The 23078-nt window shown below is 41.9% G+C and overlaps 1 protein-coding gene across 9 annotated transcripts in view; it reads right to left on the bottom strand.

Moving 5' to 3' along the window:
• TCP11L1 (t-complex 11 like 1) overlaps positions 1 to 23078 on the bottom strand; it is a 39124-nt gene that overhangs the window by 12166 nt on the left and 3880 nt on the right. For 4 of the 9 annotated variants that reach the window (XM_037128249.2, XM_037128250.2, XM_037128248.2 and 1 more), the window contains 7 exons: positions 17541 to 17673; positions 14985 to 15105; positions 14066 to 14286; positions 8292 to 8428; positions 6151 to 6347; positions 2677 to 2858; positions 606 to 778 (listed from right to left, as the gene is read on the bottom strand). In XM_037128249.2, coding sequence (XP_036984144.2) covers positions 606 to 778; positions 2677 to 2858; positions 6151 to 6347; positions 8292 to 8428; positions 14066 to 14286; positions 14985 to 15105; positions 17541 to 17673 — 1164 coding nt within the window. Of the gene's footprint in view, positions 1 to 605; positions 779 to 2676; positions 2859 to 6150; positions 6348 to 8291; positions 8429 to 14065; positions 14287 to 14984; positions 15106 to 17540; positions 17674 to 18606; positions 18680 to 22317; positions 22392 to 23078 lie in introns of all 9 variants that reach the window. The other 5 variants (XM_053672980.1, XM_053672981.1, XM_037128254.2 and 2 more) reach the window with 4 other exon arrangements.

Raw genomic sequence — 23078 nt, 5'->3', positions numbered from 1 at the left:
TCTAAGGTTCCCGGAGCTGGAAGCATCACCCAGAAGTATTGATCCTCGTTTCATTCCCACCCGAGGGCTGCTTTTTATCTCTATGCCTATAACTGGCTGTTACTAAACAACCAGGACGGCAGGACACGGGGCAGCTCGTCAGCCAGTGGTCTGTTTATGGGCACTTTCCTGCATCTTTAGCAGGGTCGAGGATATGAATCTGGATGGTCCGAGGACCTGGCGACATCTTCAAGAGGCTGCTCTGGGGTGATGCACAGTGAAATTGTGACCAATGTAGGGCTGGGATAAAATAATTAAAAAAACACTAATCCATATAAATTTTTTTCCATAATATGAGAAAAAGTTTAAAATATTCTTTTATTAAGAATAGTTTTTTAAAAGTCATAGTATTAGAAGCAGGCCCACCAGTGGTCCAGCTTTCTACTCCAGATCATACCACGAAACACTCAGTGTTCGCTGGAGCAGGCTTTTGAACCAAGGCCTGCAATTTCAAAGTTGGAGCCTTCAGAACAATGATGGCTGCCTGGTCACTTGCCCAAACCTTTGGGTCCCTCTAATCACGTTGTGGTTGGTGATCCCTGCTTTCTGTCTTTCCCCAAACGTACCCATGATCCTGCGGATGGGGTCATCGGGACTGGCCACAGCCTGGATCTGGCCCTTGAGCACGGTCTCCTTGTCCTTGGTAAAGGGGGCGAACCCACACAGGGAAAGGCGGCTGCTCACCTCCAGGCAGACCTTCTCCCCGATGGTAGTCAGGGCATCTTTCAGATGGAAGGACCTTGAGCGGAGAAGGAAAAGGAAAAGCCAGGGAAGAAAGAACAGATGAACACAGTGCACATCTGCCCTTCCCTGGTAAGATCACAATAACCAATTCATGGACTGATGTGTTCACAGGGAACATCTGTGACTCTCTGCCCTGCCCCTAACCTCTCGGGCTGTGGGCACCTGATTTGGGGACTGTCTCTCTCCCCGAGACCTTCTCCCCGTTCTTCTCTCTCTCTCCCTCCCCAACCCCAGAAAGGACAGTAGGAAGGGGAGAACTCATATTATATTAGGACCAACAACCCAAAACCCAACTTCCTACTAGCATCTGTGCGGTGAAATAAGTCTGGAACTGACTTAAGAATATCTTGAATATCTCTGGAACAACACTCAAGGAACCAGAAATGTGGTAGCTACAGGATAGAAGCGGGAAACTTTTCATTCAATACCCTTTTACCCTTTTGATTTTCAAAACCCGTGAGTGTATTACCTACTTTAACAGAATAAAAAAAACTGAAATCTAAAAGCTAAGAAAACTAGTATCTGGGGTTCCTGGGGCCTCCAGGCTACCCTCAAGAGTCTGCTGGGAGCCCTCCTGCTGCTGGGTATCCTGTGAGAAGGCAATCAATTGCCTTGGTTCGGCATCCAGAGTCTTTGGGCAGTAGGATTAGTGGGAGCAGATGTGCAGACCCTGGGGCTCACTGCTGGCACCAACCCTGACTGCAGGGTGAGCATGGCAGGGCAGGGCTGGACTCCTAAGGAAGCGCCAAACAGGGCCCCTCTCATCAGTAACTCGGACAGCACAACCTACTGGAGGGAGACCTAGGTGACGGCTCAGCGTTACACGTGTACAAGGGCCTCAGGCCAGGCCTCAGCTCAGCAAACACCCGCCTGGCCTAAGTCAAGACCACTGAACCCCTAGTTACAGCATGTGGGCAAGCTCCTCACTGCACCAAACACAGGCATGCTTGTGCAAACTCAGCAGTAAAATCCCTCCATTTTGTAAGGATGAGAATGTTTGGGGACATCCCTCTTGAAGAATCCTTTGAATTGGACCTTGTCGGACCTTGTTTACTTAGAACCATTCAAGAATACTCTATGTGTTGTAAACCACACAAATCACCTAATCTGATTTCACTGCAAGAGCAATTAGAGCAGCTGCTCTCAAAAGTGTGGATTAGTGCTGGCTGCTAAAATAATCCACTGATACCCAGCATAAAACGTCTATGAGGAATGTGCAGAGGGCAGAAAACGTGAATCATGTACCGTATTTTGCTGTGTATAACGCACTCCCGTGTATAATGTGCACCCACATTTTTGTGTGCATTGTACATGGCATTATTATACCCATGGTAGGTAATCATTATACCCGTGTATAATGCACATCCTTATTTTTCCCTCAAAAATTTGGGCAAAAAGTGAGCATTATACACAGCAAAATACGGTACATACAACTCTGGGGAATACAGCTTGTTTCTTATATGTCCTTCCCATAGGTAGGGCTGTGTTGTCCAAACAGTTGGTTGCGAAAGCTATTCAGTGGGTAACAAACAGTATTTTTTAATGGAATAGAACAGAAATATCAGGGTGTATTAAGCGCAGTTCGGATTAAGTTTCCCTTTGTGAAATTTTTATTTCAGCCATACAACAGAAAATACATTTTTTAGTAAGGGGCTTGGTCAAAAACCTCTGAAAGCCACTGTCCTAGAGCCTTGCGAACCCCAGAGTCGATTCTAACTTTGCCCGTGCGACTCTGAGTAAGTTCTGCGGGGGCAAAGGAAGTTGGAGAGCGATGTTTCCTCTCGGTTCCTAGGTTCTGCTCTACATTCAGACACCCCACTTCCAGTCTGCTCTCTGCCAACCTGCTGCCTCCCACCCACCCACTACAGGTCCACCCCACAGCTTTTAGCTTACGGCAGACGCAGATCTGTCAGCAGGATCTTCACGATCATCTTGAGTTTCTCAGCAAAGTTGGCCTGGCTGGAAATTCCTGAGGCTGCCATGCTGAACGTGACCAGCAGCACGGCCCCCAGGATGGTCAGCTGCTCCAGCTGGAGCTGGAGCTCCTGGAAGCGAGACTGGTCCATCAAGAGTGTCTGCAATGAAAACAATAGAAATCATCTCTGAGCTGTAGACTCGGGCTGGCCAGCAGAGGGCGTGGGACCCCAGCCAAAGTTTCCCTCAGATTTTCTAGCCATTTTGGAGCCATAAAGGAATCACGTGTGGATTACTCCTCCATCTCAGAGCCCCTTCTTCCTTAAAGGCTGCAGTAGAGCACACTGGTGAAGAACATGAGACAGACTGGGTGTGATCCAGACTCTCATTTAATGGCAGCATGACCTCACACAACTTTTTTCAACTCAGCCCTAGGCAGAATGAGGAATCCTAATTCATAGGACTGTTTTAAAGATGAAAAAAAAACCCCAAAAACCACATGCATACGAAGTGGCTGGCAGAGCCAACACTCCATAAATAGAAGTTATATCACTACGTCGGAAAGAGTAATGAGACAAGAGTGAGGGTGGCCTGCTCGCCCCAGTCTGTCCGGAACTAAACCGGGTTTAAAACCGAAATTCCTAAGTCCAAGAACCACCACCGCCATTGTAAGAGTGAAATGCTCCCTCTCTGACTCCACCTGGTTCGGGACATTCGGGCTCACATCCCCTGCTTTCTCTAGCACACAGACATGCTGCATATCAGAGCAATTCTGCTTGTGGCTTGAGTTGACCAAATCAGCCCCTCCTATGTTCCATTTCCTTGAAGTAAAAGAAGCCTGAACTCTTTACTTTCTGAAGATAGATTCGAGGATTAGGTCTCCCAGCTTCTTAGTTGGTACGTTATGGATCAATAAACCTTCCCCTACCACAGACTCTGACATTTTGAGTTTTGCCCTTTCCAAGCGTCAGGCACACGGACTTTGGACGGGAACACCACCTCTTCCCATAAATACACACCAGCCCTGGGCAAACCAGGCAGCTGCTCACCCTGCCCAGGAACCGAGCGAAGGAGGGGAGAAAGTCCTCCAGGCAGAGCCGACGCTTACTCACCCTCCGTACCTAGCACGGAGGAGGCTCTCGAGAACTGAGTAAGTGAATAAGGAAAGAGGGAAGTGAACAGTAAAAAGAAAAGGTGAGAATGACAGGTGATAACCCAAAGCCTCCTGGAAAGCATCAGCGAGTGAATTTCCCTGACCATGTCCTGTGTGAAAGCCTCCCCTGGGTCCTACCAGGGCCAAGTCTCCTGTGTGGGGGGAAGAGCAACAGAGAGGCTGAGGAGACAGGACTTGTGATCTGATTTTTTACAGGTTAATCAAATAAATTTCAGGGACCCATCTTGCTATAAGAAACTGATGCACCAAATCCAGTTATAACAATTTGGGGTCTCAGCCCAGAATTGTTCTCAAGAAGTAAAAACTATCTTTGAAGACTGAGCCTTTCCTGTTAAACACAGGCGCTTCGGTCAACGTCTCATCAGCCTCTTTTATTTTGACTTTGTTTGGCTGGACAGCAGTGCCCCGGCTCTGATGCCTCCAGTGCTCTGCAGCGGTGACTTAGGGTGCGGAAGATCTCCAGGGAACAATTCTGAGAGTGGACATCTGTCCCCAGGGAAAATACCGTCCTCCTCATCGCTATTTTTTTTAAGGTGGAGAACTGCCCTCCAGCAGAAAACATGCCACTATTCAGGAGGCGACTGTTCCCTACACATGCCCCCAATTCAGCACCCTCTTTAGAGCCTCCTCTGGCTCAAAACGTGGAACTCAGAGGCAAGAGGCAAAACCGCAGGCTTACAATGAATGTCTTGAAAACAAATAATAAGGAACTTAGAAATAAGGGTATTTAGAGAAGTAGCAGTATCTGAGGCTAGAGAGCAGAAGCCTAAGTGCCCTCAAACAGGGAGGGGAATCTACACACCAAACTCGCTGTTCGCAGACCAAAGGGGGAAATCCCGTGGCAGTCGTCCCCTCAAAGGGCCACTGAGGCGGGAAGTGCTTACCGGGAAAAACACATGAAGAGAAAACTCTGCTCTGCGCAGAGGGGAGGAAGTCTCTTTAGATAAAGCTGCAAGGCGACATCGCTGCTACTGGTTAACCACGATGAGGAGCAACGGGAGAGTCGTTCAGCAGCACAAGCTGGAAACCCGTGCAATGCAATGGGGCTGTGAAACGAGCAGCTACTTTGGAAACCAGTTGGGACGTTCCTCAAAATGTTAAACTTTAAGAGTCACAACCACATGACCCAGCAACTAATCCTAGGTGCATACCCAAGGGAACTGAAAACGTATGTTCCACACAAAAACTTGTGCACAAATGTTCAGAGCTGCACAATCCACGATAGCCAAAAAGTGGAAACAGTCCGAATGTCCACCAACTGATAAGCGAAGAAACAAAAAGTGGTATAGCCATACAGCCTTAAAAAGAAAATCCGCCCTGGCTGGTGTAGCTCAGTGGATTGAGCGCGGGCCTGTGAAGCAAAGGGTCGCCAGTTTGATTCCCAGTCAGGGCACGTGCCTGGGTTGCGGGCAGGGTCCCCAGTAGGGGACACGTAAGAGGCAACCACACCTTGATGTTTCTCTCCCACTCTTTCTCCTTCCCTTCCCCTCTCTCTAAAAATGAATAAATAAAATATTAAAAAAAAAGAAAAGCTGACACACGACACAACATGGATGAACCCTGATGACATTATGCCAGACAATAAGCCAGACACAAAAGGACAAATACAATTTCGCTCACATGGGGTAGCTACAGTAGCCAAAATCAGAGACACCAAGTAGCCCGGTGGTTGGCGGGGGAGGGAGGGAAGGATGGGCCACTGGGTAAAGGGCACAGGGTTTTGACCTGTGAAGATGGAAACGTTCTGAAGAGGAACAGTGGCGAGGGCTGCCCAACAGTGTGGACGTGCTGGATGCCACCGAACTGTACACTCGAAACTGATGCATTTTCTAATGCCTATTTTACCCAATGAGGAAAATGCAACTTAAGAAAAGGGGATGACGCACCGACCACACTGACACATGCTACGACACGGACGAACATAACTGAGGACACTTCGTGAAGAAGCCGACGCAGGGCCAGGGCTGCACGGCTCCGTGCATTTAAAATGTCCAGAATGGCATGGCCACAGAGGGTGGGTCAGCGGCTGTCGGGGGCAGGGGCGGGTAGTGACTGCTCACGGCACAGAGTTTCTTTCTGGGGCAGTGAGAATGCTCTGCAATGAAACAGTGGTCATGGGCACAGTACTCTGTGAACACACTAAAAAACCACACCGAGGTGTACAATTTAAAAGGGGACATTTGGTGGTGTAATGAATTATATCATAATAAAACTACTATTTTTTAAAAGTTCGCCAGCTCACAAAGAAACGAGCAGTTAGACCACTCCGGGGCGCTCACCTCAGGGAACGGTCTCCGGAGGTGGTCCCATCTCAGGAGCTTCACATACGCGTAATTCTGGATGGAAATGGGACTTGGCAGGAGACTGTCCCCAGAGCCAGCGGCCCCTCCCCCAGCTGGCAGGGCATTTTTATACTTCTGATTCATAAGGTCCTCTGCAGCTTCTTCCAACCACTGGGTGACGAAGTCCAGGGAATCTGTGAAAAACAAGGCTGTGAACACTCCTAAGATGCTCAGGAGGGATCCATCTCAGAATTACTGTGGGGGAGATAAGGTCATCCTGGAGGTGTGGTACAGTATGGAGTATGGACTTTGGAATCAGATAGAACCTGGTCCAAATCACAGTATCGCTAATTACTGGCAGAGTGATTTCAGGCAAATCACAGTCTGTCTGAATTGTGATTCCTACCAGATTCCTAACACAAAGAAATGTGGATCACACCAGTCTGTGAGGATTAAACAAGACCGTGAGGATAAAGTGCCCAGCCAGAACTTCCACCTACAGATGTTCAAAAGACCTTCGCTCTCTTCCCTTCCACCCTGGCTTTTCCTCATCCAGACCTTAGTCTCTCGTCAATCTGCTTTACTACCAGCCTTGCGGGAGGTGAGCTCGGTCGCCCTTTTGATGTGCATTACACTGCATGTGGAGCACTGTCAGGGTGACTGGCTGTCTTTCGCCCACCATCATGCTCTCCTTACTTTTCTAAACTGAGTAATGCACCAGGGACCCTGAGGGACACGAGAAAGAAAATGAGGTTTCTGTCCACATTATCTAAGCAAAAAATTCCTCTGACGGGTCCTGGAACAAGGTGCAGCTCTGCCAGTTTGGTCCACCTGGAAACCAGGGGGCAGTCAAGGTCATGGCTGGAGTTCACTGTTCGTTGCTGCAAGAGGACACACCTCTGCTTCTGTCAACATGGTGAGCATACAGAGCTCTTGGTTCTGACCTTCGCTCTTCCTTTAACCTTCTGCCAACAGCATTCTCTGTAGCCCTCCAGCATTGGGAAACCCTGGTACTCATTACACTGTGAGTAATAAGTACCAGACTCCAATCAGCTCGGGGACTGTCGTAACGCTTCCACTCCAGCAGTGTGTCCAGCAGTGTGTCCTTCAGCTTCCAATTTACCCTGGCTGCTGGCACGTGGTTCCCACACTAAAGCTCTTCAACCTGTCAAACTTCAACCCGAGTGTCCCCTGAGGGGTAGTACAACACTGCTTGAGGAAGTGAGCTGTGTGGTCAATCAATTCTGGTCAAAAACCTCTCAAAATCCATGTCCTCATCTGTACAATGAGGTTAAAAACAGGGCCTACCTCACAGGCTCAGTCTGTGAGGGTTATATATGTTAATGCACATAAATCCTTGGCACAAGCCTAGTATATACTAAGCATTAGTCATTCTTCCCCCAGGGCTGATACTTCCGCTCTGCTCCTTCGGTCTCTTCCTGGCCCTTGTACCACCTTGAACTTCTCTCTCTGGGGCTGGATGAGCAATTAACTGTTCAGGGCTGAATGAACTCTTCTGTTCAGACAACACAACCTATGCCGAGACTGTCACCTTCATCTGATGATCAGCAAAGTTAGAGGTCAGATGGGACTAGTCATATAAGCTGGACCTGAATATTGCAGTTTACCCAACTTACAGCTGTCGTGGCAGAGGCCCCAGAAGCGCCCTAAAAATGCAACACAGTTTTGGATTTTAGTCATCCATTTTCCTGCAGTTGTCCGAGAGGTTATAAAAATAAGATTTTTTCTGGGTCTGAAAATGGAAGATTTATGAATATAAAACAAAAGCAAAGTGAAATTTTAGAAGTGAATTCAGTGGTCACAAGAAGTTTGTCATGTTTTTAAAACCAAGGCCAAGCATACAATTTATCTCAAACTGGTGTCTTCATTAAAAACCTATTTAAGACTTCTTCATTCCTTCAAATTTCTATTCTTATATCCTACTCATATTTCTCTTGCTTGTCAATTAACCTTTCTTTTCAAGTAATAATGCCTTGTGCTCTTCTGTCTTCAAATGAGACCATTCTCATACTAAATTTTAGTTTTGTTTTTGAAAACAACATTATTATGCAACAAACTACTGCAACTGAATGAAACAACACAGACAAGAAAAGAGCAACACTAAACATTAACCGTACTTGGCTGCTTCTCCAAAAGCTCTTGAAACTTCTTCCTTTCATATTCCACTGACTGCTGCATGAGATGTGGCCTAATGCTACTGACAGCAAAGTTCGCCATGTCCACTTTCATTAGGTCTAACATGGAAAAAATTGCCCTAAAAAGAAAAAGATAAAAGGATTTAGAACTAGACACTTGTAAACACTGTTTTTACAAAAAGAGGTAAGTTGATCTGAGACAGTCTTTTCATATCAGAAAAGGTGGCAAGAAAAAGCTAGAAAAATCATGAGAAAGTACATTAAGAAAAACAAATTTCAAAACATATAAGCTTAAATAATAGTTTGAGAAGGCTGCAAATTTTTAAGCTGCTGTCTGTCTCCACCCCTTTATCCCTTGCTCCCAAGCAAACACAGTTCCCCCCATGGCCTGTCTAGACCAGAACGCATTCCTTGGCTTTGGGTCAGACCTCAAGGCAGCCACAGAGGAAGGAAGGAGCCCGAGACTGGAGACTGGAGGTTAAGGACAAAGAGCTCACCACCTGGAAGCTACTTTCACATAGGTTAATTTACTTTCCTAAGAAAGAAAGAAAAGTAACTCTCCTTTCTTCTCCCCTCTTACCCCAGTCTCTTTAGTTGCAGGGCATGCTTTACATTCTAGTTCTGGTGGCATCACTGCTGTACATTCTCTGAATGTACCCAATGAGCAGACTTGACTTAGTCATACCATTTTAAGCACCTATTTTTTGGAAATAACTTAAGATACAGATACAAGTTTTCTGCAGAAAGATGTTCACTGCATGGTTAAATGGTAAATAATTATACATAACTAATTGTCCATTTTGCAAAAAAGTTTGTTTTGTTTTTTTTTAAAGATTTTATTTATTTATCTTTAGAAGGGAAGGGAAGGAGAGAGGGAGAGAAATATCAGTGTATGGTTGCCTCTCATGGGTCCCTTGCTGGGAACTGACCTGCAACCCAGGCATGTGCCCTGACTGGGAATCAAACTGGGATCCTCTGGTTCACAGGCCTGCGCTCAACCCACTAAGCTATACCAGGCAGGGCTTGCAAAAAAAGGTTTTATATGAAATGAATATTTTGCAGCCATTGAAAATACATACAGGAGTTTTTAAAACAAGTTGTTTATAAAAGGGCAGTGCAAGAGATCCTTGTGGTATTGAAACTGCTCCGTATTTCTTTTTCTTTCTCATTTTTCCAGTCCTTACCCAAAGATATATTATTCATTGGTTTTAGGGGGGGAGGGGAGGAGGGAGAAAGAGAAAAACACCGATGTGAGAGAGAAATATTGTTTGGCTACCTCTTGTATGCACGGTGACCGGGGATCAAACCCACAACCTAGGTATGTGCCTAGGGATTGAACCCACAACCTTTTGGTGTGCAGGATGGTGCTCTGATCAACTGAGCCACCTGGCAAGGGCAAAACTGTGCAGTATCTTGAATTTGACGGCAAATATACAAACTTACACAGGTTTTTATATGATAAAATCATATTTTAAAAGACCTGTATATATTTTGTCTCCAAGAGACCCACCTCAGAATGAAAGATACACATAGATGAAAAGTAAAGAGATGTAAAAAGATACTTCATGCAAATGGGAAGGAAAAAAAGTTAGGGAGCAATACTTACATCTGACAAACTAAGGGTTTAAAATCAAGGCTATCGTAAGAGACAAAGAAGGACACTACATAATGATAAAAGGAACAATCCAACAATGGGATATGACCCTAGTAAACATTTATGCACCCAACATAGGAGCACCTAAACATGTGAAGAAAATCTTGATGGACATAAAGGGAGAGACTGACAGAAATACAGTCATACATACTGGGGGATTTTTAACACCCCATTGACATCAATGGCTAGATTTTCCAGACAGAAAATCAACAAGAAGACAGTGGCTTTAAATGACATACTACATCAAATGGATTTAATTGATATCTCCAGAGCATTTTATGCCAAAGCTGCAGAATATACATTCTTTTCAAGTGCACATGAAATGTTTTCTAGCACAGACCACATGTTAGGACACAAAACAAGTCTCAATAAATTTAAGAAGACTGAAATCATATCAAGCATCTTCTCTCATCATAGTGCTATGAACTAGAAATCAGTCACAAGAAGAAAACTGAAAAATACACAAACACACGAAGACATGGAAGCTAGATAACATGTTATTAAACAATTAATGGGTCAATAAGGAGATCAAGGAAGAAATCAAAAGATACCTTGAAGGAAGTGAAAATGAGAACGCAACAATCCAAAATCTGTGGGACACTGGGAGAGTAATGCTAAGGGGGAAATTCGGAGCATTACAGACCTATCTCAAGAAACAAGAAAAAGGGAGGGGTGGGCTGGGATGGGAGTAAAAGACAGAAAAATGTACTTGAACAATAATTAAATGAAAAAATTATGATTAAGAAAAAGAGAGAAATAAGAAAAAGCTCAAATAATCCAACTCTACCCTTAAAGGAACTTGAAAAAGAATGACAGTCTATAAAGTGTGCAGAAGGAAGGAAATAATAAAGATCAGAGCAGAAATAAATGAAATGGAGTCTAAAAAAATACAAAAGATCAAAGAATCCAAGAGCTAGTTCTTTGAAAAGATAAACAAGATTGAGAAGCCTCTAATCAGGCTCATCAAGAAAAAAAAAGAGAGGACCCAAATAAATAAAATCAGAAATGAAAGAGGAAAAATAACAACTGACACCAAAGAAATACCAAGACAGTATCATGAACAACTATATGCAAACAAATTGGACACCGTGGAAAAAATGGATACATTCCCAGAGACATACAATCTTTCAAAATAAATCAGGAAGAATCAGAGAATCTGAATAGACAGATCACAGCTAGACAAACTGAAGCAGTAATCAAAAAACTCCCAACAAAAAAAAAGCCCTGGGCCTGATAGCTTCACCAGGTTGCTACAATATTCTCAAGTCAATAAATGTGATACACTACATAAACAAAATGAAGGATAAAAACCACAGGTCATATCAACAGATGCAGAAAAACCTGAATAGTAACAGTGATTGTGAGAAAGAACAACAACATTGGAGGAATTGTGCTAATATCAAACTGTACTACAAGCCCATAACAATCAAAACAGCATGGTACTGGCATAAAAACACACACAGAGATCAATGGAACAGAACAGAGAGCTTGGAAACAAACCCACGCCTTTATAGCCAATTAATATTTGACAGAGGAAGCAAGCCTATGCTATGGGCTAAAAATGGTTTATTCAATAAATGCTGTTGGGAAAATTGGACAGATATGTGCAGAAAAATGAAACTAGACTGCTTTCTGATGCCACAAACAGAATACATTAAAAATGGATCAAAGATGCCCTGGCTGGTGTAGCTCAGTGGATTGAGCATGGGACTGCGAACCAAAAGATTGCGGTTCAATTCCCCGTCAGGGCACATGCCTGGGTTGCAGGCCAGCTCCCAGCAGGGGCCAGTTCCCAGCAGGGGATGCACCAGAAGCAACCATACATTGATGTTTCTCTCCTCTCCTTCCCTTCCCTTCTAAAGATAAATAAAAAAAATTTTTTTAAATGGATCAAAGACTTAAATTTTAGACTCAAACCCATAAAAATCCTAGAAGAAAACAGAAGCAGTAAAACCTTGACAATGCTCATAGCAATATTTTTTCAGATCTATCTACTTAAGGGCAAGGGAAACAAAAGAAAAACAAATGGGACTACATTAAACTAAAAAGTTTTTGCACAGCAAAGGAAATCATCAACAAAAAAGCAAGACAACCCACTGAATGGGAGAATTATTTGCTGATATATCTGATAAGGGTTAATATCCAAAATTTATAAAAATTAAAGAAACACAACACCAAAAAAAACACCCCAATCTAATTATAAAATGGGCAAAGGATCTAAATAGACACTTCTCCAAAGACGACATACAAATGGCCAATAAACACATAAAAAGATGCTCAACATCACTAATCATGCAAATTAAAACCACATGAGCCCTGGCTGGTGTGGCTTAGTGGACTGAGCACCAGCCTGCAAACCTAAAGGTCACTGGTTCAATTCCCAGTTAGGGCACAAGCCTTGGTTGCCAGCCAGGTCCCCACTTGGAGGTGTGCGAGAGGCAACCGATCACTTTATCTCTTGCACATTGCTGTTTCTCTCCCTCCCTCCCTCCTTTCCCTCTCTTCTAAAATAAATAAATAAAATCTTTTAAAAAAATAGGAGGAACAAATAGGAAGGACACAGGGACGAGAACTAAGGGGGGTGGAAATGGGAGGGAGGTGGGGAGCAAGGGGCGGGGGAGGCTGGGATGGGAGAAACAGACAAAAAACTGTACTTGAAAAATAACTAAATAAAATTAATAATAAAAAAATAAATAAAACCACAATGAGATATCACCTCACACCTGTCAGAAAGGCTATCATCAATAAATCAACAAACAAGTGCTGGTGATGATGTGCAGAAAGGGGAATCCTTTTTGCACCGTTGGGAATGCAGACTGGTGCAGCCACTGTGGAAAGTAGTATGGAGTTATCTCAAAAAATTAAAAAGGGAACTGCCTTTTGACCTAGCAATTTCACTTCTGGGAATTTATCTGAAGAGACTGGACACATTAATTTGTAAGAATATCAGCACCCCTATGTCCATTGCGGTGTTATTTACAATCGCCTGTATTTGGAAGTAGCTCAAGTGTCCATCACTAGATGAGTGGATAAAACAACTATGGTACATTTACACAATGGGATTCTACTTGGCTCTTAAAAAAAGAAGAAAATTTTACCTTTGGGACAGCATGAATGGATGTGGAGAACATTACACTAAGTGAAATAAACCAGTCAGAGAAAGACAAATACCCTATGATTTCACTTACATGTGGAATCTAATGAACAAACCGAACTAACAAGCAAAATGAGACAGACTCGTGGAGAGCAGGCTGACAGCTCTGGGAGCGGGGTGAGGGGTGGAGGGATTGAGCAAAAAAGAAAAAGGACTCACGGGCGGGGACGATGGTGCGGTGATTGTGGTGTGGGGCTAAGGGGGTGAGTCGAGGTGGAAAAGGGTGTAAGGGGGATAAACAGTACTAGAAAAAAGATAATAAAAATGGTTTTTTAAAATTCTCAGACAGCATGCCAATTCTTTGCCCATATTAGCATAAAAAGTATATAAATTTAATCATAGTTATATATATATATACATATATATATATGTATAAACATGCAAAAGATCGATCAAAGTTAACATGGACAATATGTTGGTTAATAGGATTATATTAATGTTAAATTTATTGAATGTCTTGTTTGTATATTGATCATGTAGGAGAACATCTACATTTTTAGGAGATACTTGCTGAAATATTTAAGAACGAAATGTCAGAATGTCTGCTGTTAACCCTCATAAGGTTCAGGAGAAAAAAATATACATACATGCATACATACTCACATATATATATATAAGAAAAGCAAACTGACAAAATATTAAAAACTGGTGAATTTACATTAAGGATATATGAGTATGAATTATACTGTTATGGTGACTCTTCTGTAGGTTCAAAATTAAAAAAATATTAATGGTAAGTAACTAAAAATACATATATCAACATATCTAACAATGATTATGCCTTTTGGTGATAAAATTGTGGGTGAATTTTTTTCCTTCTTTCTACCTTTTCTATATTTGATAAAGTTTGCTTTTTAATTTTTTTAAATGCGTATCTATACTTAAGTCTAAGCTTGAAACTATACTGCGTATTAAGTGCACTTAATGTGATTCATACAATTCTCATACCTGAAAAGGGGCACTATTTCCTTAATGTCCTTTAGTTTCCTAACTTCCTCATCTCGAGCAGGTGCACACAGTGTCCCCATCATACCAATAACAAATTCCGCCAGCTTGGAAATGTCTAGGGCCCCATTCTCTGCCTCCTGCTTTATCAGATCCAGATCCAGGACTTCTGTAATCTGGTTTCTCAGTCTAGTGTGACCAGGCAGCAAGAAAGATAAGAGAGTCTGCAAAAGAGCACAGCCAAGTTTAATCAGTTTCTTAGTTGGATATTTTTGATTATATAGAGAGAATTTATATCTACCCAAATGAGGACTTACAAATTAGTACTATAGTGTTGCATAGTTCAACCTCTTATTCAACAAACATGTCTACAAATCATTTAGACTATCTAAATTTTCATTTAAGCCCTAGGTAGCAATCAACTGGATACAACTTGACTACAAGTGAGAAAAGTAAAGCACGTCAATTCACATGAGCCTGTGTACCACCCACAGATGCCAATTTCCATGGATACATCTTTTTTTTGATACTATTGCTAAAGGCATGGCACACACAGCCCTGTCTTCCACTTAGTGCCTTCTCTCTTCCACAGGCTGAATCACTTTCTGGCCACCAAAAAAGAATGTGTCCATACCTATCAAAAATTTTATAAATCATTTATATTTCATAAAATAAAATAATTTCTTTAAGTAATTCTATTTTCTTAAATACTAACTTTTCGTTGTCTACAAAGGAATGCCTTAGGTTATCATAGCTTGACAGAAATTTTAAAAAGGGCATTAAGCCAAAAGTACTCTCAATCCACATTTGGGAAAGTAATTTAACTTGATCCTTCGATTTCTTTCGTCTTCTGGCCCAGTAACACAGAGAGGCTGAGTACCGCTAATACCAGAAGTGCACCACAGTTTGTTCTTCGCGTTACCTCTTTGATCTCTCCAACAAGTTTAATGGCATGGTCGTAAGTTGGGGGGTCTTCACTTAGCTGCACACTCAAGCAATCCCAAAAAGCTTTATGTACAATCTCCTTCACTCTCTTCTCCAAACTGGAGGCAAAGGGGGAAAAAAAAGCAAAAATGAAATATTTGATCCTCAAATCTCTTTTTTAAAAAATTAAAAACGGCTTTCTTGAACTATGATTTACATATTGTAAAATTCCTTGTTTTAAGCATACTGTTCAAAGATATTTAGCAAATTTATCAAGTTATGCAACCATCCCCACAATCCAACTTCAAAACACTTCAGTCACTAAAATAGGACCCCTTGTGCCCAAATTGTGCACCAAGTTCCCAAGATGTCATTCCCTGAATACAAGCCATCGTGCCTGGCCACCTCACTCCCTACCCTCGACCCAGATGAATACAGCACATTTCTGGAAACCCAGAAGGCACAAGCCAAGCTACTGGCCATAAGACTCCAGCTTAAAAGGGAGTACCTGCTTCAGTACAACTCCAGACACTGTGCGCCCATCAAAAATCCTGCTTTGACTCACTGGACCTATACAAGGTCAGCACCTGCCTGTTCCAATTTCAGACCCATTCCTAAGACCTCCCTCTGAGGAGCTGTGATAGGAATTGGGCCCCTCTTCTTCTGGCATTAGGTTTTTAAACCTGACAGACATATGGAAGAAAAATAAACCCAGGAAGAAAAACTGTACTGAACATTTAACATCTCATATTAAGTCTGGCAATGATGATTGTATAACATTTTTTAAAAATTAAAAAGGCCCCTTGTGCCCAGTCACTGCCAAATTCTAGCCCCAGCCCCAGGAAATTATTAATCTACAGTCTGTCTCTATAGATTTCCCTTTTCTGGATGTTCCATGTAAATGGAATTGTACAGTATGTGGACTATGGGTCTGGATTCTTCTATTTGGCAAAATACTTTCAAGCATCTCACCCATGTAAATGTATCAGTGCCTTGATCCTTTTTATGACTGACTATATTCCATTATATGGACATATCATGTTTTATGCATCTATTTTCATGTTGGTGGACATTTGGATTATATATACTTTTTGGCTATTATCAAATCACTTTCAAACACACAAATTCTATGGGTTTAGGGTGAGATATTTTCAAAACAATGTGGATAAAGGAAAGAGTTACCGATATTCTTTTTTTTTTTTTTTCATTTTTTTTTTCTTTTTTTTTTAATTTTATTTAGTTACTTTTCAAGTACATTTTTTTTTCCCCCCCGCGATATTCTTAAATAAATCACATACCTTATTTTTAGTTAGTGATTTATTTCAGTAAGTACCTCAATGGAAAGAATAACTTCCAACAAATCTGACAGATGGCATTAGTCCAATTAACAGCATCTAATAGTGCTACATGAGAAAAAGAACACTGGGAAGTTCAGAGCTGTTAATTTTTAGTTTCCCGATACCATCAAGTTTCCTGAGGTTTGTATGATTAAGTACTTTAGGACAACAATTCAGCCCTGGCTGGTGTGGCTCAGTGGATTGAGCACGGGCCTGTGAAGCAAAGGGTCGCCAGCTCGATTCCCAGTCAGGGCACAGGCCTGGGTTGTGGGCCAGGTCCCCAGTAGGGGACACATGAGAGTCAACAACACATTGATGTTTCTCTTTTACTCTTTCTTCTTCCCTTCCCCTCTCTCTAAAAATAAAGAAATAAAATAATTTTTTTAAAAAAGAAAGAATTTCCACTGGGAGGGGGGAGATAACAATTCAGCATGTATATAGATGAAGGACTTTATTTCCTAAAAAAATCCTATTCCCATGTGATATATGAGACAACTGTTTAATGATGTACTGAACTATAATACCTCATTAAAAAAAGTAATTATACCATGAGAGCAAAATAAGTGATTCTTCACGACTAATGTGAAAAAGTACTGTCTGCAGAATACACATGAAGAGTCTGTAAAGTCGTATTCGGAAGCCTATCGTGGGAGACAGACACCAGAGCCTGCCACCTCAGCAGCCATTCCTCCTCCTTTCTCAAGAGAATACCCACGTCTTCATGGCACTTTCAGTCACAGTGGGCAATGTGTTCTCTTCCTTGTGACAACGCACTTCAAAAGGCGCACCTTACAGTCAACAGAGAGTTAGACTCAGTATGACATTTGCCAGGTGCTAGGGATACAGAGTAATGCACAGTCCTCGTCTGTGTGGGGTTCACACCCTGGTAAGGAACACAAGGAAACCAACAACTACAGCACAATGTGACAGTTACAAGGAATGAATGAAACAATGCAACAAAGTCCTATGGAAAAGGAAGAAGCTAACATGAAAGACTCCCACAGGAGATTTCCATACTTTCTGTTTACATTTTGGAAGAATCAGTGGTCCTTTAATCCACTTTCAAACTCTAGTGATGCTTGGTATAGGAATATTCTTTAGCAACCACATACTAAGGAGAACTGTATTTGAATATGGTGACATCAAACGAAGAAAACATTTCCAGAACTGGGAAATGACAGTGTTCTACTAAACAAGTATCTCAGTAACCATCTTACCTGTCTTCTGGCAATTCAACAGGTTTAATCCGGAAGTCTCCATTTACTACAATTTCATGGGCCAGGACCATGTTAGTGACCCCTTTTGCTGTCTCTAGAAGTTCTTCTACTGTCACAAAACGCGGAGGACTGGCTGTAACAAAAACCCAGTGTAAGAGGCTTGCTTTCCCAGATTACAGTTTCTATTAGAATTAGAAGAAAGTGGTTCTGGTACCAGCTAATAATTTTGATTATGCCTATGAAAATATTCTGGCAATTTCGAGCAATAAACATATTATTTTTTTCTTTTAATCTAGAGTCCTAAAAGCAGAAATCACTCACAATACTCAAATCATGTCTTTGCCCTGATGGGTGTAGCTCAAATGGTTGGGCGTTGTCCCTCAAAGCAAAGGTCGCCAGTTCCACTCCCCCTTGCCTGGGTTGTGGGTCCGGTCCCGGTCAGAGCACATGTGAGAGGCAACAGATTGATGTCTCTCTCACACATCAAAGTTTCTCTCCCTTTCTCCCTCCTTTCCCCTCTCTCTAACAATAAATAAATAAAGTCTTATTGAAAAATATTTTTCTAAAACTGGTCAATAGAAAATGGTTACAATAAACTGAGATTTAGGAAAACTTTTACAGACTACCAATTCCCCCAATAAGCTGAGGGTTTATTTTCTAATCCCTTTGCCTCCTATCCATCCGAAATGACAAAAGGAAAACACCAGATTTAAGGTTTCCTGTTTTGTTCCCATGAGCAGCTGACATTCTGCTCTACCACAAACACTGTGCTATGAATGCATCTTCCCAATTAAAACAGTGGTGAGTACTCTGGGGTGCTCAGGACTGTTCACACAAAGGTAAAACTACTACCCTGTACAGACACCAAGAAGGAATGTGAGTTCTAAAGCTGACCAATGAGGAAATCACAGGGTGTGTGCCACAAGTGCTTTGAAGAATGCAGGCTCATTGTATTAAAACCTTGAGACTTCTCTGATCTCTCCCTTTCCACTGCCCTGCTATCCAAGTCCCGCAGATTTCACTTCTGTATCAACTGCTGCAATAGCCTCACAATTGGTCTCCATACCTTTCTCTCCTTTGAAGAAGTTTGAGATTTATCTTCCAGAAAGAAAATTCTCATACGAATCTCTCCAGGTGACCTGAGCCAAGAAACATCGGGTAATTCCTATTTTTCAAATGTGTTTGATAAATACGTGTATTTGTTTTGGTATATCAGTAAAGCTGTTTTTAAAATAAAGCCCATGTATAAATAAAGTTCTTTAGCCTGTAACAGAATTGGGGGTAGGGAATGCTTGTGAAAACTGACTCCTGGGCTCCCCTCTCAGCATTTCTGATTTAGCAGGTCTGGCCTGAGGCCAGAGATTCTGCATTTCTCACAGAAAGGAGGAAATTTCTGATGGTCACAGAAATCATACTTTGAAAAGCACTGGCCTAGAAGAGGACAATATTAATTTTAAGTCATATGATAGGATCTGGGCTTAAACTGAGATAATGTCACTGGTTTGCACAGAGTTTAAGAATCACAAAAGTCTTAGGTTAGGAAAAAGTAATTTTCCTTCCTCTTTCATTTTTTTTTCTTTTGCTTATCAAAAAAAAAAAAGGGAACTAAATCTAAGAGCTGGTCATATCCTGTCTGGTAAAAATTTTTATTTGGTCACATAAGGGGAAGTTGAAGAAAAGCAACAAAATTCTAAGCATTTCCAAAAATATTAATAAAAATAATAAATAAAAATTCCCTCATAAATATTGGAAAAATATAATATGTATCCAAAAATCCAAAATCAAAGCCAAGACAGAAACTCAAGAGGTCAATTTTTGCCAAATTGACCTACTGATTAAATGCAATTCAAGTCAAAATCCCAGCAAGCTTTTGTTAAAATTGCCGAACTGATTCTAAAAGTTATATAGAAATGTACCAGACCTACGAAAGCCAATATTACTTTGAGGAAAAAAAAAAAAGGAATTACGTTGGAGGACTCACACTAACTGATTTCAATACCCCTATAAAGCCATAATAATCAAGACGGTATGTTCTTGGTACAAGGATAAATACATAGATCAACTGAAGAGAGCAAAAGATCCAGAAACAGACTGATATACACACACACATAAGTATACATGTGGTTAATAAGGCAAAATTAGTTTTATAAAATCAAATGTGGTGGGACAATTAGAAAGCAATACATGAGAAAGGACTCTCAGGCCCCTTCTCCCCGGCGGTTAGTGCTGAGAGTGCGGAGTGTGTGCTCCGGCCTCGGAACACACATTTATTATTAAAAAAAACCCCAAAATATTTTAAAATCTTTTTAAAAAAAAAAAACCCAAAATTTATACACACACAAAAGGACTCTCAGCCTTATCTCACATGATAAATGAAAACCAATGCAAAATGGACCACAGACCTAAATATAAGAGCTAACTCTATAAAACTTCTAGAAAAAAACATAGGAAAAATTCTTAGGACACAAAAAGCTCAAAATATAAGAGGAAAAAACTGGTAAACTAAACTTTATCAGAATTCAAAACTTGGGTTCAATCACTCTATTAAGAAATGAAATGGCATGCCACAGATAGGAAGAAATATTTGCAAATGATCTGCTAAAGGACTTATAGTGACAATACAAAAAGGAGTCTTACAGCTCAAAGATACAGTAAAAGACAAGTAAGAAATGGTCAGAAGATCTGAACAGACATTTCTCCAGAGCAGATATACAAATGGCCAGTAGGCTCATGAAAAGATGCTCAGCAGTGTGAGACAACAGAAAATATACAAGTGAGTCTCTACCCTTTGGTTCCTGGCACAAATCTCTTGTAGTTTCTTAAATGCTAAGAACACTAGGAGCATCTCTTGTTCCCATGAGATCACTTCAAGTCGGCCCCTGGATAGCCCCTGGATGAGGGCTAGTCATCAGAAAGCGAGCCATAACTGGCGGTTTGTAATTTCAGCCCCAGCCCTCATCCTCCAGAGAAGGGAGAGGGGTTGGAAATGGAGTTAATAACTGATCATAGCCTTCATAAAATGCCAATAATACGAGTTTCAGAGAGCTTCCAGTTTGGCCAACACATTCATATGGGGAGGGTGATACGCCCCAACTCCAGGGGTCAGAAGCTCCTGAGCTTGGGATCCTGCCAGACCTCACCCTATGCATCTCTCCATCATGTCGTTTATCTGTATCCTTCATCAGATCCCTAAATAAACTGGTAGACGTAGTATCTCCCTGAGTCCTGTGAGATGCTTAAATTAAGCAAATTAACTGAATCCAAGGAGTGACAGCTGGAACCTCCAACCTACAGCAGGTTGGTCAGAAGCACAGGTGATGACCTGGGTTTGCAACTGGCATCTGAAGGTGGGGGGCAGTCTTGTGGGGCTGAGGCCTTAACATAAGAGATCTGATGCTGTCTCCAGGTACACAGTGGCAGAATTTAACTGCCCTGTAGAATACTCAGCTGGTATCACCGAGAATTGGTTGATTTGGAAAGAAAACCCAAGACATTTAGTGATCAAAAGTTAAGTGTTCCGTGTGAGTAGTAAAGGTAACACACAGAAGAAAAACACAAGAGGATGGAGTGTGTTCCCACACAGGTAGAAAACCATAGGTTCTTTCTTTTATAATCAGGAAATGCAAATTAAAACCACACTGAGATACGACTACACACCTGCCAGAATGGCCAATATTAAAGAGACTGATCACACCAAGTAACAAATAGATGCGGAGTGTCTGGAATTCTCACACATAAGCAATGGGGATGCAAATGGTTCAGTCACTTTGGAAATCAGTCTCTTGGTTTTTTATAAAGTAAACCACACACTTTGCACAAAGTAAACCATACACTTTGCACATTACCCAGCAACACCACTCCTAGGTCTTCACCCAAGAAAACCGAAAACATATGGTCGTGTGACGACTTGTACACAAATGTTAGTAGCAGCTTTATTCATAACAGTCAAAATCTAGGACTATTCAAGTGTCTGTCAACTGAAGAGTGGATAAACCAAGTGTATTGTAACCATACAAAGCACTACTACTCAGCAACAAAAAAATGAACAAACTACTGATACATGCAAAGACATGGTTGAATCGTAAAACCATTATCCCAAGTGAAAGAGTCAGGTACAAAAGACTACATACAGTATGATTCCATTTATATGAAATTATAAAATGGGCAAAATTATAGTGACAGAAAGCAGATCAGTGGTTGCCAAAGGATGGTGGAAGGAGGGGATGATTTAGTGACAAGGGGCACAAGAAAATTTGGGGGGGCAATGGAAATGTTCTAGCAGCACATGACTGTGATGGCAGTCAGTGACGCAACTGCAAATGTACTGGTCAAAACTCATCAAACTGCACACTTAAAATTGGTAAATTTTATCATATATAGATTATACCTCACCCCAGCCGGGTGGCTCAGTTGGTTGGAACATCTTCCCACACACAAAAAGTTACACGTTCAATCCCTGGTCAGGGCACATACTCAGGTTGTGGGTTTGATCAGGTTGGGGCGCACACAGGAGGCAAGCAATCAATGTTTCTCTCTCACATCAATCGATTTCTCTCTCCCCCTCCTGACCTCCCTAAGACAATAAATAATTCTCGGGCAAGATATAAAAAAATTATACCTCTGGTTTTTGAATTTGACTAAAAATTAGAACGCACTCAGTAGTGATTTACTATATATACAATAACTATTAAATTTATTCAAGCTAGTATTTCTGTTTCCATTTATCAGAAAATGAAATATCCACTGTGGTATATCAATATCAAGCATCAGGACTTACCAAACTCTTGAGTTCTTAATCTCTTAAAAAGAAATTCAGAGATTGTCACCAGGGCTTCCAAGTTTTGTTTTAACCTTGGTTTTAAAAAAAAAAATCTTCAAATGTCTGATCATCTCTCATTTACAAAATAACAGAAACACACCAAGTCCTCTGAGTAATAAAACCGGGGTCCACTAATGGTTGCTATAATAATGCTGTAACTTTTGTCTTGGCCACTGACACACCATCCAGACTGAGACAGAGCTGGAAACTTCAGGACCACATGAGCCACAGCCTCACTGGCAAGCACCGGAGGCCCCTGGGAGGCTGAGATAATGCTGGTGGCACGCATCATCACAGGATCAGCTTTGACAAATATCACACAGGTTACTTTGGGAGGCATTACCACCTAAAGAGGAACCAGAGCTTTTGCCCAGCTGTCAAACTTGATAAACTGTGGACCTTGGTCAGTGAGCAGACACAGGTACATGCTGCCCCAAAACAAGACCGCAGCCGCTGCTATCATCATTGTGGTGTGATTGGGCTACTACAAAGTTCTGGGGAAGAAAAAGCTCCCAAAGCAGGCGGTCAACATGAAGGCCAAATTCTTCAGCAGAAGAGCGGAAGAGAAGATTAAGGGTGGCCCTGACTGTTGTGGTTCAGTTGGGTGGGTGTCCTCCTGCAAATCAAAGGGTTGTTGGTTGGCTTCCTGGTCAGTGCACACACCTGGGCTGCAGGTGCAGGCCCTGGTTCTGGCACCTAAGAGAGGCAACCAATCCATG

The sequence above is a fragment of the Artibeus jamaicensis genome, unplaced genomic scaffold (assembly GCF_021234435.1).
Source record: "Artibeus jamaicensis isolate MK-2021 breed Jamaican fruit bat unplaced genomic scaffold, CSHL_Jam_final contig_797, whole genome shotgun sequence".
Taxonomy (NCBI): domain Eukaryota; kingdom Metazoa; phylum Chordata; class Mammalia; order Chiroptera; family Phyllostomidae; genus Artibeus; species Artibeus jamaicensis.
The sequence above is the reverse complement of the archived record's forward strand: the minus strand, read 5'-3'. Positions and strand labels throughout refer to the sequence as shown.